Source organism: Trachypithecus francoisi, unplaced genomic scaffold (assembly GCF_009764315.1).
Source record: "Trachypithecus francoisi isolate TF-2019V2 unplaced genomic scaffold, Tfra_2.0 Lachesis_group0, whole genome shotgun sequence".
NCBI classification, from domain to species: Eukaryota; Metazoa; Chordata; class Mammalia; order Primates; family Cercopithecidae; genus Trachypithecus; species Trachypithecus francoisi.
The window spans coordinates 7,651,860-7,669,125 of record NW_022681453.1 but is presented as its reverse complement, the minus strand read 5'-3'; the positions used below and the strand labels follow the sequence as shown (position 1 = coordinate 7,669,125).

Genomic DNA, 17,266 nt, shown 5'->3' with positions numbered 1-17,266 from the left:
GATGTTCTCGGAAACAGAAGGAAGAAGTATGGGTGCCTTATGAACCATTAGGTTTCAGTAAATATCACCTGTTTTTCACAACGTGCTGGGGTGAGGCATAGAATGAGGCATAGCATAGGCATAGATATGCTATGGTGTAGCATATCTGGAGGTGTAGGTCATCCAGCAGTCATGTGCAGGAGGATTTTGAGTGGAGATGATCCTCACACTGAAAACAACAAAATAGGAAGACCACATATGTGTCTCTGGTTAGTAATATACTATAGTATAGTGGGTGGATCTTAGATTCACCTGAAATCTTAGGCATCAACTGCATTTTCTAGCCTTGGGATCATGGGTGTCTTAAATTTCTGAGCTTGAGTTTACTGAAAGTAATAGGAATGTTGGCCGGGTGCGGTGGCTCAAGCCTGTAATCCCAGCACTTTGGGAGGCCGAGACGGGCGGATCACGGGGTCAGGAGATCAAGACCATCCTGGCTGACATGGTGAAACCCCGTCTCTACTAAAAAAAAATACAAAAAACTAGCTGGGCGTGGTGGCGGGCGCCTGTAGTCCCAGCTACTCAGGAGGCTGAGCCGGGAGAATGGCTTGAGCCCGAGAGGTGGAGTTGCAGTGAGCCGAGATTGCGCCACTGCACTCCAGCCTGGGCGACGGAGCGAGACGCCGTCTCTGAAAAAAAAAAAAGTAAAAGGAATGTTTGTGCTTAGAGTTGCTGAAAAAAAATTAAGTGAGCTACCGTAGGTGCTCATTAAATATTGGCCTTTGCTGATGGCCACCACCTAAGAGAAAAATAAAAGAAGCAGAAAGCTCAGTTCTAGTTCTCAGAAGCTGGCAGTTCAGTTAGGGAGACGAGACACAGTCTCTACATAAAACCATCAGAGTAAATGCCTCTGAGACAAAACTGAAATAGCATGAGTTAACATATTCTGTTCCCTCATCACTGCCAATTCTGGAAATGAAAGACTGACTTTTCTTTAAAAAATGTGTTTATGGGGCAGGCGCAGTGGCTCGTGCCTATAATCCCAGCACTTTGGGAGGCCGTCCCAGCACTTTGGGAGTCCGAGGTGGGCGGATCACGAGGTCAGGAGTTTGAGACCAGCCTGGCCAACATGTTGAAACCCCGTCTCTACTAAAAATACAAAAATTAGCCAGGCATGGTGGCATGTGCCTGTAGTCCCAGCTACTTGGGAGGCTGAGGCCAAGAACCGCTTGAACGCGGGAGTTGGAGGTTTCAGTGAGCCTAGATGGTGCCACTGCACTCCAGCCTGGGCGACAGAGCAAGACTCTGTCTCAAAAAAAAAAAAAAAAAAAAATGTGTTTATGCTTTTTGTTTTGTTTTGCTTTTTTGAGACAGGGTCTCTCTCTCTCACCCAGAGTGGAGTGCTGTGGCATGATCATGGCTCACTGCAGCCTCAAACTTGGGGGCTGGAGCAATTCTCCTACCTCAGCCTCTGGAGTAGCTGGGACCACAGGTGCACACCACCATGCCTGGCTAATTTTTAAAATTGTTTTGTAGAGATGAGATCTCCCTATGTTTCCCAGGCTGATCTCAAACTCCTGGGCTCAACTGATCCTCCCGCCTCGGCCTCCCAAAGAGCTGGGATTACAGGCATGAGCCACTGCACCCAGCTGTGTGTTTACGCTTGATGTCCAGAAAAATTTTTATGAAGCAACAACCCTTCTCTTTAGAAGGAATAAAATGCGTGGGTTTAACATTAGGCTCAAACACACATCCTCACAAATATGCACACAAATATCATAGTGACTTTAAGGCTCCATTAGGATGTTCAGCTGAGAGTTGTGCAAATGTTTGATCCATCTGGTGACAGCTCATAGAATGTGTTATTTCCAACGTTTGCAAATAACAATCTAAATAGAAATATGCTTGAAGAGATTCTATTAATGTGTATGCACTGAAAAGCAATTTCCTTTCCATATTATATATTAAGAGAACTGAAACCCTCCTTTGTATTTGCAATTGTATAAATGTCTTTATGCTATTTGAGGTGCAGATCATGGCAGGAGAGCTTGAATGTGCCATTTGACAGTTCTTGGTCAATGCGGGCATAGTCTCTAGCAGGGGCCTCTTTTTGAAATATTTCAAATTTTCATTGGTTTTGTGCCAGCAAGTGGAAAAAGTAAGGGCTTTGCAGCTAGCGAGACTTAGGCTCTAATACATATCCTTTGGAACAAGGTGTTCAAAATTTGCTGCGGTAGTGATGGTGACATTTGCATAGGAGACATGGAATCTTCTGCTATCAAGGACTGAGACGTTTTCCTTCTCATGTCAACTGCTATTAAAACATCTCTGGAGGGCCGGGCGCGGTGGCTGACGCCTGTAATCCCAGCACTTTGGGAGGCCGAGGCGGGCAGATCACGAGTTCAGGAGATCGAGACCATCCTAGCTAACATGGTGAAACCACATCTCTACTAAAAATACAAAAAATTAGCCAGGCATGGTGGCAGGCCCCTGTAGTCCCAGCTACTCGGGAGGCTGAGGCAGGAGAATGGCGTAAACCCGGGAGACGGAGCTTGCAGTGAGCTGAGATCCGGCCACTGCACTCCAGCCTGGGCGACAGAGCAAGACTCCGTCTCAAAAACAAAACAAAGCAAAACAAAGCAAAACAAATCTCTGATGATTTAAATTGTTATTAAATGGAAAGCAGTGTAAATAAGGCCACTTGAGACCTCCCTGGGGGAGGAGGGGGATTTACTAGAAAGGCGAACCCCAGTGCCCTTCCAGTGCCTCGGATTTCTTGGGAGAAGACAGCTCTGGATGCAGCTTGTGTCTGAAGCTGGAATCTCAAAGCTTATTCTTAGGTAGTGAGCTTAGCAATGTTTTGGAGGAAGTCTTAATGACCAGCTCGGGTGTCTATTGACTTTACATCTCACAAAGTTTCTGGTCTCATACGTGGGGAAGTGTAGCTGCAGGTTGTTAGGTTAATTAGTTTCTGGGGGCAGTTGTGCTATTCTGAAACCTCGAGGTGGGGCTCGTGAGCTTTACTCCATTTGTGAAATTGCGGGAGGGAACTGGAGGTGGGAGGGTGAAGGGCTGGGAAAAAGGTGAATCCTGGTGTAGTGGGGACTGATGGAGTGTTATAGGAGTCAGTCCCCTTGGAGTGTTAAAGGAGTCAGTCATTGGAGATGTCTGATCACTCCTCTTCTTGCAGAAGCAATTAAATTAATTAATAGCATTGTTGGAACTTGTTCTGCCGTGGTTTCTGGTTTTCTCTACAGTCTTGAACTGCTGGGCTTAACTGATCCTCCTGCCTCAGCCTCCCAAAGAGCTGGGATTACAGGCATGAGCCACTTTCTCCTAGGTTCATACATACATCATCTCATTAAAACCACACAGATACATTAAAAATGAGATGATGTATGTATGAACCTAGGAGAAAGAAAAAGGAGTAAGTTATTTGACTACCCTTCCACTTAAAGTGGGACTGCCCGTTGCAGAGGTGTCAGTGGCCACTATTCCTTAACCCATGTACATTCCAATCTAGCTGCCCTTCTGGGAGCTCCTGCATCACTCAGTGTGTTTTTTGAGGAGATAAATGTAAACTTTTGGCCTTTTCATTGATCACGTTCCCTGTGCTAGATTGTTCTCAGGTGTAGAGAATTCAGAACTCTACATGGCATTGCGCACAACTTTCTGAATGAACTCAGACCTAAATCTCAACGTTAGAGAGTGTTGAGGACAAAAACATTACTTTTACCTGCTTTAGATGTTTGATGCTAAATTAAAGTGAGAAAATGCATATGGAAGTGCATTACAATATGACTGTTTATTAGAAATGAAAGGACATAGAGCATGCAGAGGGAAGCATTCTTAAGAGTTACTAGAAGACCAGAATCAAATTTAATATTCCCTTAAAGTAAATAAGTATTTCTGCATTAAAGCCCACCAATGAAGGACCATCAGGAACACATTTATTGCAGTACAAAGAAATTACATGTATTTTTCTTGCTGTTGCAAGACTGAAAGCACCTTAAAGAAATGAGGAGGAGTTGGAAGAAGCTTGTCATAGTATGTGAGTGTGTGCTGGATGATGCAAGGGAGGATTGAGGAGGTGGGGAGCAATTCTGAATTGGATGTTTCAGGAAGCAGGAGCAATTTTGTGATTGAATATCGTAATCATTTTTATCTACGAGATAGAAGAACCACAGTGATTTTCCTTGGTGAGGTAAATGAGAAGCAGTCACTCATGTTGGACAGAAGAGGGGGCTGTTTTACTACTTTTGTGATTTCAGAGTGTCCTTATCTGTGTCTCCTTCCAAACATGGGATTGAAATGGATTTGTTTAGACCTTGTTTCTATTCTGTGATTGTGGCTTATAGTCAATTGGAAATATCATGGCCTAGTTGCCAGCAGGTCTGCTTTTCATTTTCTTACCTGGTTTCAGGTATGAATATTTACTTTATCCCCTTTTCTGAAAGGCAAAGAAAGAAGTCATATTCTAGAAGGGGGCCAAGGCTGAACACTAAGATAGAGGGCCTCCACCTGGGCGTTGGAGATTGCTAAAGGACAAGAATTAAGTTACAAGAGCAAAATGGTAAACGAGGAATGGTAAATGCTCAAGGAGTGAAGCATACCAGAGAAGGTGCACGGGAGATGGCCCTGAAGAGGCTGAGCGTAACTCCTCCTGCAGGTGTGTTTTTACACAGGTATGCATAAGGAGCACATGGGTTCTTATGAGAACCACACAGATACATATAAGGAGCCCATGAGTACATACAGGGAGCACACAGGTATGAATAAGGAGGCCACAGGCACTTCTAAGAAGCACATGGGTACATGTAAGGAGCCCACAAAGGGTGAATAGATTTTTTGTCTTCTGACTTCAAATGTAACAATTAGACTCCCACCCCAATGCCAAGGCAACGTTTTAAACTTTACCTCCATATTACATTCCTGTGATTCCTTACTTATAGTTTATGCCTATACATGTAATGTTCATTTTAATTTTTAACACTGGTTACTTTTGGGAAGTGATACCAAAGTGTTTAGGGAGGCGTTATCACTCTTTGCTTTATATACTTATATATTGTTTAAATTGTATGGGCTAATTTATTTTTAATTAAATTAGTACATTAAAAAAAGAAACAATTTAATAGTGGTGGTGGTGGAGGATCATGTGTTTTTTTTGGTGATGTTCTCTGAAGGATGATTTTTGAATTAATCTGTTTTTTTTGGAAGGGGAATTCAAAATTCCCTCTTATGAAGGGGACAGTGTAGGTGTCTTGGATCTGTTGAAAAGACAGTTTTGATGAGAAGCTAAAATTATGATTCTAATATAAGTGTAAAATGAAAAATATAAAAGATTTTTACTTAATTCATTAACTAATGGAAACTAGTAAGCTATACAGCCAATTCAGGAGAATTCAAAGAGCAGACACATATATTGGCAATGAGGAATGCTGAAATGAATTTGCTTAATAAATGCACAACTGGATTATTGGAAGAAATGGATGTCATTTTGCACTTCTCCCTGGCAAAATTCATTTGCAGTCTGTGAACAGGAGTCATTTGCATTGCTTGCAGTGACCTATGTTTAGATTGTCCAGTTAAAAGATGCACCACTGGACAGGACACCCAGTAATTTTATTTGCCCATTTCAAAGTTTTCAACATTTTTTTCTGCCAGCTCAGAATAACATTTGTTAAAAATAAGTCTTTCCTCACCGGGCACAGTGGCTCCCGCCTGTAATTCCAACACATTGGAAGGCTGAGGTAGACGGATCACTTGAGGTCAGGAGTTGAGGCTAGCGTGGCCAATGTGGTGAAAGTCTGTCTCTACTAAAAATACAAAAATTAGCTGGGTGTGGTGGCAGGTGCCTGTAGTCCCAGCTACTTGGGAAGTTGAGGCAGGAGTATTGCTTGAACCCAGGAGGCAAGGGCTTCAATAAGCCGAGATCATGCCACTGCACTCCAGCCTGGGTGATCCGTCTTAAAAACAAAACAAAACAAAACAGTGATTCCTCATGGTAACTGTACTTAAGATTACATACATAAAAAGAGAAAATGGGCCAGGCATGGCAGCTCACTCCTGTAATCCTAGCACTTTGGGAGGCCAAGGCAGGTGGATCATGAGGTCAGGAGTTCAAGACCAGCCTGGCCAACATGGTACAACGCCACCTCTACTAAAAATACAAAAAATTAACTGGGCATGGTGGCATGTGCCTGTACTTGGGAGGCTGAAGCAGGAGAATGGCATGAACCCAGCAGGCGGAGCTTGCAGTGAGCGGAGATTGTGCCACTGCGCTCCAACCTGGGCAACAGTGTGAGACTCCGTCTCAAAAAAAAAAAAAAAAAAGGAAATGAAGAATATTAAATGAAATTATTGGTTATTTGTTATAACTTTATTCCGATGTTTATTTCTGTTGATAAGTGACCAATCCAAAATATTCATAAAAGAAAAATTTCACTGACTTCAAGGATGTTAATGACATAACTATCAGCAAATAGTTTTAAATTTGCTTGTATTTTTTTTTTTTTTTTTTTGAGACGGAGTCTTGCTCTGCCGCCCAGGCTGGAGTGCAGTGGCCGGCTCTCAGCTCACTGCAAGCTCCGCCTCCCGGTTCACGCCATTCTCCTGTCTCAGCCTCCCGAGTAGCTGGGACTACAGGCGCCCGCCTCGTCGCCCGGCTAGTTTTTTGTATTTTTTTAGTAGAGACGGGGTTTCACCGTATTAGCCAGGATGGTCTCGATCTCCTGACCTCGTGATCCGCCCGTCTCGGCCTCCCAAAGTGCTGGGATTACAGGCTTGAGCCACCGCGCCCGGCCTGTATTTTCTTTTTTTATACTTTAAATTCTGGGATACATGTGTAGAATGTACAGGTTTGTTAAATAGGTATAAACGTGTCATGGTGGTTTGCTGTACCTCATCAACACATCATCTACATTAGGTATTTCTCATAATGCTATCCCTCACCTAGCCCCCCACGATAGTGGGCCCCGGTGTTCCCCTCTCTGTGTCCATGTGTTCTCATTGTTCAACTCCCACTTATGAGTGAGAACATGCAGTGTTTTGTTTTCTATTCCTGTGTTAGTTTGCTGAGAATGATGGTTTCCAGCTCCATCCATGTCCCTGCAAAGGACATGAACTCATCCTTTTTTTATAGCTGCATAATATTCCATGGTGTATATGTGCCACATTTTCTTTATCCAGTCTATCATTGACAGGCATTTGGGTTGGTTCCAAGTCTTTGCTTTGTGAATAGTGCTGCAATAAACATATGTGTGCATGTGTCTTTACAGTAAAATGATTTATAATCCTTTGGGTATATATCCAGCACTGAGATTGCTGGGCCAAATGGTATTTCTGGTTCTAGATCCTTGAGGAATCACCACATTGTCTTCCACAATGGTTGAACTAATTTACACTCCCACCAATGGTGTAAAAGCATTCCCATTTCTCCACATCCTCTCCAGCATATGTTGTTTCCTGACTTTTTAATGATCATCATTCTAACTGGCATGAGATGGTAACTCATTGTGGTTTTGATTTGCATTTCACTAATGACCAGTGATAATGAGCTTTTTAAAATGTTTGTTGGTCACATAAATATCTTCTTTCAAGAAGTGTCTGTTCGTATACTTTGCCCACTTTTTGATGGGGTTGTTTTAATTTCTTTTACATTTGTTTAAGTTCTTTGTAGATTCTGGATGTTAGACCTTTGTCAGATGGATAGATTGCAAAAATTTTCTCCCATTCTGTAGGTTGCCTGTTCACTCTGCTGATAGTTTCTTTTGCTGTGCAGATGCTCTTTAGTTTAATTAGATCCCATTTGTCAATTTTGGCTTTTGTGGTCATTGCTTTTGGTGTTTTAGTTATGAAGTCTTTGCCCATGCCTATGTCCTGAATGGTATTGCCTAGGTTTTCTTCTAGGGTTTTTATGGTTTTAGGTCATACATTTAAGTCTTTAATCCATCTTGAGTTAATTTTTGTATAAGGTTTAAGGAAGTTGCCCAGTTTCAGTTTTCTGCATATGGCTAGCCAGTTTTCCCAACAACATTTATTAAATAGTGAATCCTTTCCCCATTGCTTGTTTTGTCAGGCCTGTCAAAGATCAGATGGTTGTAGGTATGTGGCATTATTTCTGAGGTCTCTGTTGTGTTCCATTGGTCTATATATCTGTTTTGGTACCAGTACCAAGCTGTTTTGGTTATTGTAGACTTGTAATATAGTTTGAAGTCAGGTAGTGCAATGCCTTCAGGTTTGTTCTTTTTGCTTAGGATTTTCTTGGATATATGGGCTCTTTTTTGTTTCCATAGAAATTTAGTTTTTTCTAATTCTGTGAAGAAAGTCAATGGTAGCTTGATGAGGATAGCATTGAATCTATAAATTACTTCGGCCATTTCACGATATTGATTCTTTCTATCCATGAGCATGGAATGATTTTCCATTTGTTTGTGTCCTCTCTTATTTCCCTTGAACAGTGGTTTGTAGTTCTCCTTGAAGAGGTCCCTCACATCCCTTTTAAGTTGTATTCCTAGATATTTTATTCTCTTTGTAGCAATTGTGAATGGGAATTCACTCATGATTTGGCTCTCTGTTTGCCTGTTATTGGTGTATAGGAATGTTTGTGATTTTTGCACACTGATTTTGTATCCTGAGACTTTGCTGAAGTTGCTTATCAACTTAAGGAGATTTTGGGCTGAGACGATGGGGTTTTCTAAATAGACAATCATGTCATCTGCAAACAGAGACAATTTGACTTCCTCCCTTCCTATTTGAATACCCTTTATTTCTTTCTCTTGCCTGATTGCCCTGGCCAGAACTTCCAATACTACGCTGAATAGGAGTGGTGAGAGAGGGTATCCTTGTCTTGTGCCTTTTTTCAAAGGAAATGCTTCCAGCTTTTGCCCATTCAGTATGATATTGGTTGTGGGTTTTTCATAAATAGCTCTTATTATTTTGAGATACATTCCATCAGTATGTAGTTTACTGAGAATTTTTAGCATGAAAGGGTGTTGAATTATATCAAAGGACTTTTCTGCATCTATTGAGATAATTATGTGGTTTTTGTCATTGGAACTGTTTATGTGATGGATTATGTTTATTGATTTGCATTTGTTGAACCAGTCTTGCATCCCAGGGATTAAGCCGACTTGATCGTGGTGAGTAAGCTTTTTAATGTGCTGCTGGATTTGGTTTGCCAGTATTTTATTGAGGATTTTCACATCCATGTTCGTCAGGGATATTGGCCTGAAATTTTCTTTTTTTGTTGTGTCTCTGCCAGGTTTTCGTATCAGAATGATGCTGGCCTCATAAAATGAGTTAGGCAGGAGTCTCTCTTTTTCTATTGTTTGGAATAGTTTCAAAAGGAATGGTACCAGCTCCTCTTTGTACCCCTGGTAGAATTCGGCTGTGAGTCCGTCTGGTCCTGGGATTGTTTTGGTTGGTAGGCTATTAATTACTGCCTCAATTTCAAACTTGTTATTGGTCTATTCAGGGATTTGACTTCTTTCTGATTGAGTCTTGGGAGGGTGTATGTGTCCAGGAATTTATCCATTTTTTCTAGGTTTTCTAGTTTATTTGCATAGAGGTGTTTATAGTATTCTCTGATGGTAGTTTCTATTTCTGTGGGGTCAGTGGTGATCTCCCCTTTATAATTTTTTGTTGTGTGTATTTGATTCTTCTCTCTTTTCTTCTGTATTAGTCTAGCTAGCAGTCTATCTATTTTGTTAATCTTTTCAAAAAACCAACTCCTGAATTCACTGATTTTTTGAAGTGTTTTTTATGTCTCTATCTCCTCCAGGTCTGCTCTGATCTTAGTTATTTCTTGTCTTCTGCTAGCTTTTGAATTTGTTTGTTCTTGCTTCTCTAGTTATTTTTCTTTTTTTTTTCTTTCTTTCTTTTTTTTTTTTTTGAGGTGGATTCTCACTCTGTCACCCAGGCTGGAGCGCAGTGGTGAGATCTCAGCTTACTGCCAGCTCCGTCTCCCAGGTTCACTTCACACCATTTTCCTGCCTCAGCCTCCAGAGTAGCTGGGACTACAAGCACCCACCACTATGCCCAGCTCTTTTTTTTTTTTGTATTTTTAGTAGAGACAGGGTTTCACTGTGTTAGCCAGGATGGTCTCAATCTCCTGACCTTGTGATCCACCAGCCTTGGCCTCCCAAAGTGCTGGGATTACAGGCATAAGCCACCATACTCGGCCTCTAGTTCTTTTAATTGTGATGTTAAGGTATTGATTTTAGATCTTTCCTGCTTTCTCCTGAGGGCATTTAGTGCTATACATTTCCTGCTGAACACTGCTTTAGCTGTTTCCCAGAGATTCTGGTATGCCATGTCTTTGTTCTCATTGGTTTCAAATAACTTATTTATTTCTGCCTTAATTTCGTTATTTATCCAGTAGTCATTCAGGAGCAGGTTGTTCAGTTTCCATGTAACTGTGCAGTTCTGAGTGAGTTTCCTAATCCTGAGTTCTAATTTGATGGCACTGTGGTCTGAGAGGCTATTTGTTATGATTTCTGTTGTGGGACATCAATGACCCCTAATGGAGGGGAGGGGAGGGAGGCTGGAGCCGTGCAGAGGACATAAATTGTGAAGATTTCATTTTAATATGGACATATATCAGTTCCCAAATTAATACTTTTGTAATTTCTTATGCCTGTCTTACCTTAATCTCTTAATCCTGTTATCTTTGTAAGCTGAGGATGTACATCACCTCAGGACCACTGTGATAATTGTGTTAACTGTAAAAATTGACTGTAAAACGTGTATGTTTGAACAATATGAAATCAGTGCACCTTGAAAAAGAACAAAATAACAGTGATTTTTAGGGAACAAGGGAAGACAACCATAAAGTCTGACTGCCTGCTAGGTCAGGCAAAAAAAAGCCATATTTTTCCTCTTGCAAAGAGCCTATAAATGGACGTGCAAGTAGGGAAGATATCACTAAATTCTTTTCCTAGCAAGGAATATTGATATTAATACTCTGGGAAAGGAATTAATTCCCAGGGGAGGTCTATAAACGGCCACTCTGGGAACATCTGTCCTATGCAGTTGAGATAAGGACTGAGATATGCCCTGGTCTCCTGCAGTACTCTCAGGCTTACTAGGATTGGGAAACTCCATCCTGGTAAATTTTTGGTCAGACTGGTTCTCTGCTCTTGAACCCTGTTTTCTGTTAAGATGTTTATCAAGACAATACGTGCACTGCTGAACATAGACCCTTATCAGGAGTTCTGATTTTGCCCTTGTCCTCTTTCCTCAGAAGCGTGTGATCTTTGTTCTACTTTTTGCCCCTTGAAGATGTGACCTCCCTGTTTGTACACCCCTCCCCTTTTGAAATCCTTAATAAAAACTTGCTGGTTTTGCCGCTTAGGTGGGCATCACGGTCCTACTGATCTGTGATGTCACCCCTGGCAGCCCAGCTGTAAAATTCCTCTCCTTGTACTCTTTTTCTTTATTTCTCAGCTGGCCAATATTTGTGGAAAATAGAAAGAACTACATTGAAATATTGGGGGTGGGTTCCCCCAATAGATTTCCAGTCTTTTGCATTTGCTGAGGAGTGTTTTACTTCCAATTATTGTCAATTTTAGAATAAGTGCTATGTGGTGGTGAGAAGAAATTATATTATGTTGATTTGAGGTGGAGAGTTCTGTAGATATCATTTAGGTCTGCTTGGTTTAGAGCTGAGTTCAAGTCCTGAATATCCTTGTTAATTTTCTGTCTTGTTGATCTAATATTGACAGTGGGGTGTTAAAGTCTCCCACTATTTTTGTGTGGGAGTCTAAGTCTCTTTGTAGGTCTCTAAGAACTTGCTTTATGAATCTGGGTGCTACTGTATTGGGTGCATATATATTTAGGATAGTTTTCCCTTCTTGTTTCTTTGATCCCTTTACCATTATGTAATGTCCTTCTTGGTCTTTTTTGATCTTTGTTGGTTTAAAGTCTATTTTGTCAGAGACTAGGATTGCAAACCCTGCTTCTTTTTGCCTTCCATTTTCTTGGCAAGTCTTCTTCCATCCCTTTATTTTGAGCCTATGTGTGTCTTTGCACATGAGATGGGTCTCCTGAATACAGCATACCAATGGTTCTTGACTCTTTATCCAATTTGCCAGTCTGTGCCTTTTAATTGGGGCATTTAGCCCGTTTACATTTGAGGTTAATATTGTTATGTGTGAATTTGATCTCGTCATCATGATGCTAGCTGGTTATTTTGTCCATTAGTTGATGCAGTTTCTTCATAGTGTTGATGGTCTTTACAAGTTGGTATGTTTTTGCAATGGCTGGTACTGCTTTTTCTTTTCCATGTTTAGTGCTTCCTTCAGGAGCTCTTGTAAATCAGGCCTGGTGGTGACAAAATCACTCAGCATTTGCTTGTCTGTAAAGGATTTTATTTCTCCTTCGCTTATGAAGTTTAGTTTGGCTGGATATGAGATTCTGGGTTGAAAATCATTTTCTTTAAGAATGTTGAATATTGGCCCCTTTTCTCTTCTGACTTGTAGGTATCTACAGAGTGATCCACTGTTAGTCTGATGGGCTTCCCTTTGTGGGTAACCTGACCTTTCTCTCTGGCCACGCTTAACATGTTTTTCTTCATTTCAACCTTGGTGAATCTGACAATTATGTGTCTTGAGGTTGCTCTTCTGGAGGAGTATCTTAGTGGTGTTCTCTATACTTCCTACATTTGAATGTTGGCCTCTCTTGCTAAGTTGGGGATGTTCTCCTGGATAATATCCTGAAGTGTGTTTTCCAACTTGGTTCCATTTTCCCAGTCACTATCAGGTACACCAATCAAACATAGGTTTGGTCTTTTCATATCGTCCCCTATTTCTTGAAGGCTTTGTTCATTCCTTTTCATTCTTTTTTCTCTAATCTTGTCTTGATGCTTTATTTCATTAAGCTGATATTCAATATCTGATATCCTTTCTTCCACTTGATCGACTGGGCTACTGATACTTGTGTATGCTTCATGAAGTTCTCATGCTGTGTTTTTCAGCTCCATCAGGTCATTTATGTTCTTCTCTAAACTGGTTATTCTAGTTAGCAATTCCTCTAACCTTTCTTCAAGGTTCTTAGCTTCCTTGCATTGGGTTAGAACATGCTCCTTTAGTTCAGAGGAGTTTGTTATTACCCACCTTGTGAAATCTACTTCTGTCAATTCATCAAACTCATTCTCCATCCAGTTTTGTTCCATTGCTTATGAGGAGTTTTGATTTTCTTGGAGGAGAAGAGGCATTCTGGTTTATGGAATTTTCAACCTTTTTGCACTGGTTTTTCCTCATCTTCATGGATTTATCTACCTTTGGTCTTTGATGTTGGTGACCTTTGGATGGGGTTTTGTGTGGATGTCCTTTTTGTTGATGTTGATGCTATTGCTTTCTGTTTGTTAGTTTTCCTTCTAACAGTCTGTCCCCTCTTCTGCAGGTCTGCTGGAGTTTGCTAGAGGTCCACTCCACTCCAGACACTGTTTGCCTAGGTATCACCAGTGGAGGCTGCAGAATAGCAAAGATTGCTGCCTGCTCCTTCCTCTGGAAGATTTGTCCCAGAGGCTCACCCATCGGATGCCAGCCGAAGCTCTCCTGTATGATGTGTCTGTCAACTCCTGCTGGGAGTCGTCTCTCAGTCAGGAGGCACGGGGGTTGGGGACTCACTTTAGGAGGCAATCTGTCCCTTAGCAGAGCTTGAGCACTGTGCTGGGAGATCCACTGCTTTCTTCAGTGCCGGCAGGCAGGAACATTTAAGTCTGCTGAAGCTGCATCCACAGCCGCCCCCTCCCTGCAGCTGCTATGTCCCAGGGATATTGGAGTTTTATCTATAAGCCCCTACTGGGGCTGCTGTCTTTCTTTCAGAGATGCTCTGCCCAGAGAAGAGGAATCTAGAGAAGCAGTCTGGCTAGAGCGGCTTTGCCGAGCTGTGGTGGGCTCTGCCCAGTTCAAACTTCCCAGAGGCTTTGTTTACACTGTGAGGGGAAAGCTGCCTACTCACGCCTCAGTAGTGGTGGACACCCCTCCCCTTACCAAGTTCAAGCATCCCAGGTCAACTTCATACTGCTGTGCTGCAGCGAGAATTTCAGGTTGGTGGATCTTAGCTTGCTGGTCTCTATGGGGGTGGGATCCGCTGAGCTAGACCACTTGGCTCTCTGGCTTCAGTCCCATTTCCAGGGGAGTGAACGGTTCTGTCTCGCTGGCATTCCAGGTGCCACAGGATTATGAAGAAAAACTCCTGCAGCTAGCTCGATGTTTGCCCAAACAGCTGCCCAGTTTTGTGCTTGAATCCCAGGGCCTTGTTGGTGTAGGCACCTGAGGGAATCTCCTGGTCTGTGGGTGCAAAGACTGCGGGAAAAGTGTAGTAGCTGGACCAGAATGCACTGTTCCTCATGGCACAGTCCTTCATGGCTTCCCATGGCTAAAGGAGGGAGTTTCCCAACCCTTTGCGCTTTTTGGGTGAGGCGATGCCCCACCCTCCTTCAACTCACTTTCCATGGGCTGCACCCACTGTCTAATCAGTCCCAATGAGATGAGCTGGGTACCCCAGTTGGAAATGCAGAAATCACCTGCCTTCTGCATTGATCTTGCTGGGAGCCGCAGACTGGAGCTGTTCCTATTTGGCCATCTTGCCAGCCACCCTAAATTTGCTTGTATTTTCTTTCTTTCTTTCTTCTTCTTTTTTTTTTTTTTAGACAGAATCTTGCTCTGGGTCCCCCAGGCTGGAGTGCTGTGGCATGATCTTGGCTTACTGCAACCTCTGCCTCCTGGGTTCAAGTGATTCTTCTGCCTCAGCCTCCCAAGTAGCTGGGACTACAGGCATACAACCATCACACCCGGCTAATGTTTGTACTTTTAGTAAAGACAAGGTTTTACCATGTTGACCAGACTTGTCTCAAACTCCTGACCTTGTATCCACCTGCCTTGGCTTCCTAGAGTGCTGGGATTACAGGTGTAAGCCACCACGCCCGGCCCTATTTGCTTGTATTTTCTATTTTATTTTTTGGGATAGACAGAGACAATATCCATTATGATGAACAGGATAATATACTAAAAAACTGCTCAACTTCTTTTTAATGATGACTTCCTCCTTTATTGAATTGGGCATGTTTTTCAGGGAAAAGTTGATATGCCACCCATTAAAATAAATTAACATTCTTATCTTACCTTATTCACTTAACCAGAAGAATTTCATTTCTTCCCTAGATATGAAGATTATCCATATATATTTGCTTGGGTTTTTTTTTTTTTTTAATTAGTGCACGCACACGCATACACAAATCATTCCTCTCATGGAAGAAACTTTAGAATTTTTTTATCCAGTTGCAACCCAGAGGGGTAAGCTGTGGGGAGAAGTGGGACCATTGAGGAGAGCAGGAAGGGAGTCATTAAACAACACTTAGCTGATCACTTTGAAAAAATATCAAGAGATCTCATTTCTCACCTTTGCTTTTCCTGTTCCTTCCTTGTCATTTATTTGCTATTTTTTTTTCGTCCCTGCAAGGCATGTATATCGGGTGCTCTGATTTTTGTGTCTATAGTAAAAAACGAATGGAATTTTATTTGGAAAAGAAAAATGAGTAATTTGGGAAAGGGATGAAGAAGGGAAAATGGGTAGAAGAGAGATTTCGTAATGTCTTCAGAGAGAAGCACTAGCCGCTCTTCCTCCACACCAAAAAAGCAAATAAATGTATTACCAAAGCACATTGCAGAAAGGAACCTCTGCATTCCTCCTGATTATGGAAACTTAAAATAAAGTGTAAAGGACACATTTGAGTTAGTATCAGTTATATTCTTCCCTTTGTTTATTTGCTGCACTGAGACAGTACCCCATGTCCCAGCATTGGGTGGTGGGGTCGGGGCAGGGAAGAGCAGTAAAGTGGTTTTTTCAAGTCCCGTCTTTGAAAGCATTTGCTTAGCTTTGAAAGAGTCCAAAGTTTCAGAAAACTTTTGTTTATTAGATGGGATTTTGTTCCCGCTTCCTCAAATGTAGACTTTGCAAAACCAAAACAGGCAGTGTTAATTCTGAAGACAGAGAGCCTCCAGGGGAATAGCTCTGCCTCTGATTCTAAATGCTATGAAGTCTCACTAATTTAAACTCCACACATTCTTAATTGCATAGAGACCTAGTCTGAGGTTTGCTCTGCAAACTCTTTTTTTCATAGAAGGTGAAAATTAACACTATAAATAAGACTCTGGTAATATCTGGGGTGTTAGTGCCTTATATTTATAAAAGCAACTATATTCCAAGCATCTTAGAAGTATCATTTAGATATTTAGTTAAATTAAACACATACGTATATTTAGACTGACAAGCTCTGAGAGGAAAAGGGAAATTTTTGCATTCTGGTGTGGGTCGTTGGAGTTGCAAATCTGGCTTATTTTGAATATCTCTCTCAACGGTAGTTTAAATGAATGAACCAATGAACAAAGGAATATTGCAGCACAATTTGAATTCCTATATGTATCTCACTAAATTTAATAAAATTTTTTTTATGACTAAAATCTCTCCATAATGGTAGTTTCTAAAGAGTTATAGTTGTTTCAAGGTATATTTGTGTGACAGCATTTTGTTTTCCAGCAAACGTTTATTGAGAGGGCAGGGCTATAAGCCAGGTACATTTTGTAGCTTGTTTCGCGGAACTGTGTTTGAACAACCAGATAAATTACTTTAACCAGGTTTCAAAGTGCTTCTGATTCATTCAGAAGTGGTTATTAAGCCACAGTAATCAGCTGTTACTAAACACTTGACAGTTGTATATAGAATACTATGTACTGGTCGGGCGCGGTGGCTCAAGCCTGTAGTCCCAGCACTTTGGGAGGCTGAGACGGGCAGATCACGAGGTCAGGAAATCGAGACCATCCTGGCTAACACGGTGAAACCCCGTCTCTACTAAAAAACACAAAAAACTAGCAGGGTGTGGTGGCGGCGCCTGTGGTCCCAGCTACTCAGGAGGCTGAGGCAGGAGAATGGCGTGAACTCGGGGGATGGAGCTTGCTGTGATCTGAGATCGCGCCACTGCACTCCAGACTGGGTGACAGAGCGAGACTCGGTCTCAAAAAAAAAAAAAAAAAAAAAAAATACTATGTACTGACAATGGCACTTACTGAAGTATTAAAAGAGACATTTTCAATGTTAATAAGACATTTAGTATTAAATAGATCATTTAAAATGTGAAAATAGCTTTTTAGATATATTTTCTGGTTGATTTGAAGAGATTGTGGGCCAAGTGCGGTGGTTAACACCTATAATCCCAGCATTTTGGGAGGCCGAGGTGAGTAGATCACCTGAGGTCAGGAGTTCAAGATCAGCCTCACCAACCTAG

General features: G+C 41.7%; 1 protein-coding gene across 1 annotated transcript in view; it reads left to right on the top strand.

Annotated features, from left to right (window-relative positions):
• The first annotated feature begins 4,563 nt into the window (after positions 1–4,563).
• The window catches only part of LOC117084544 (vomeronasal type-2 receptor 1-like), a 45,041-nt gene continuing 32,338 nt past the window's right edge, over positions 4,564–17,266 (top strand). The window contains 1 exon segment of the mRNA XM_033213284.1: positions 4,564–4,664. Within this exon segment, the coding sequence (XP_033069175.1) occupies positions 4,564–4,664 (101 nt within the window).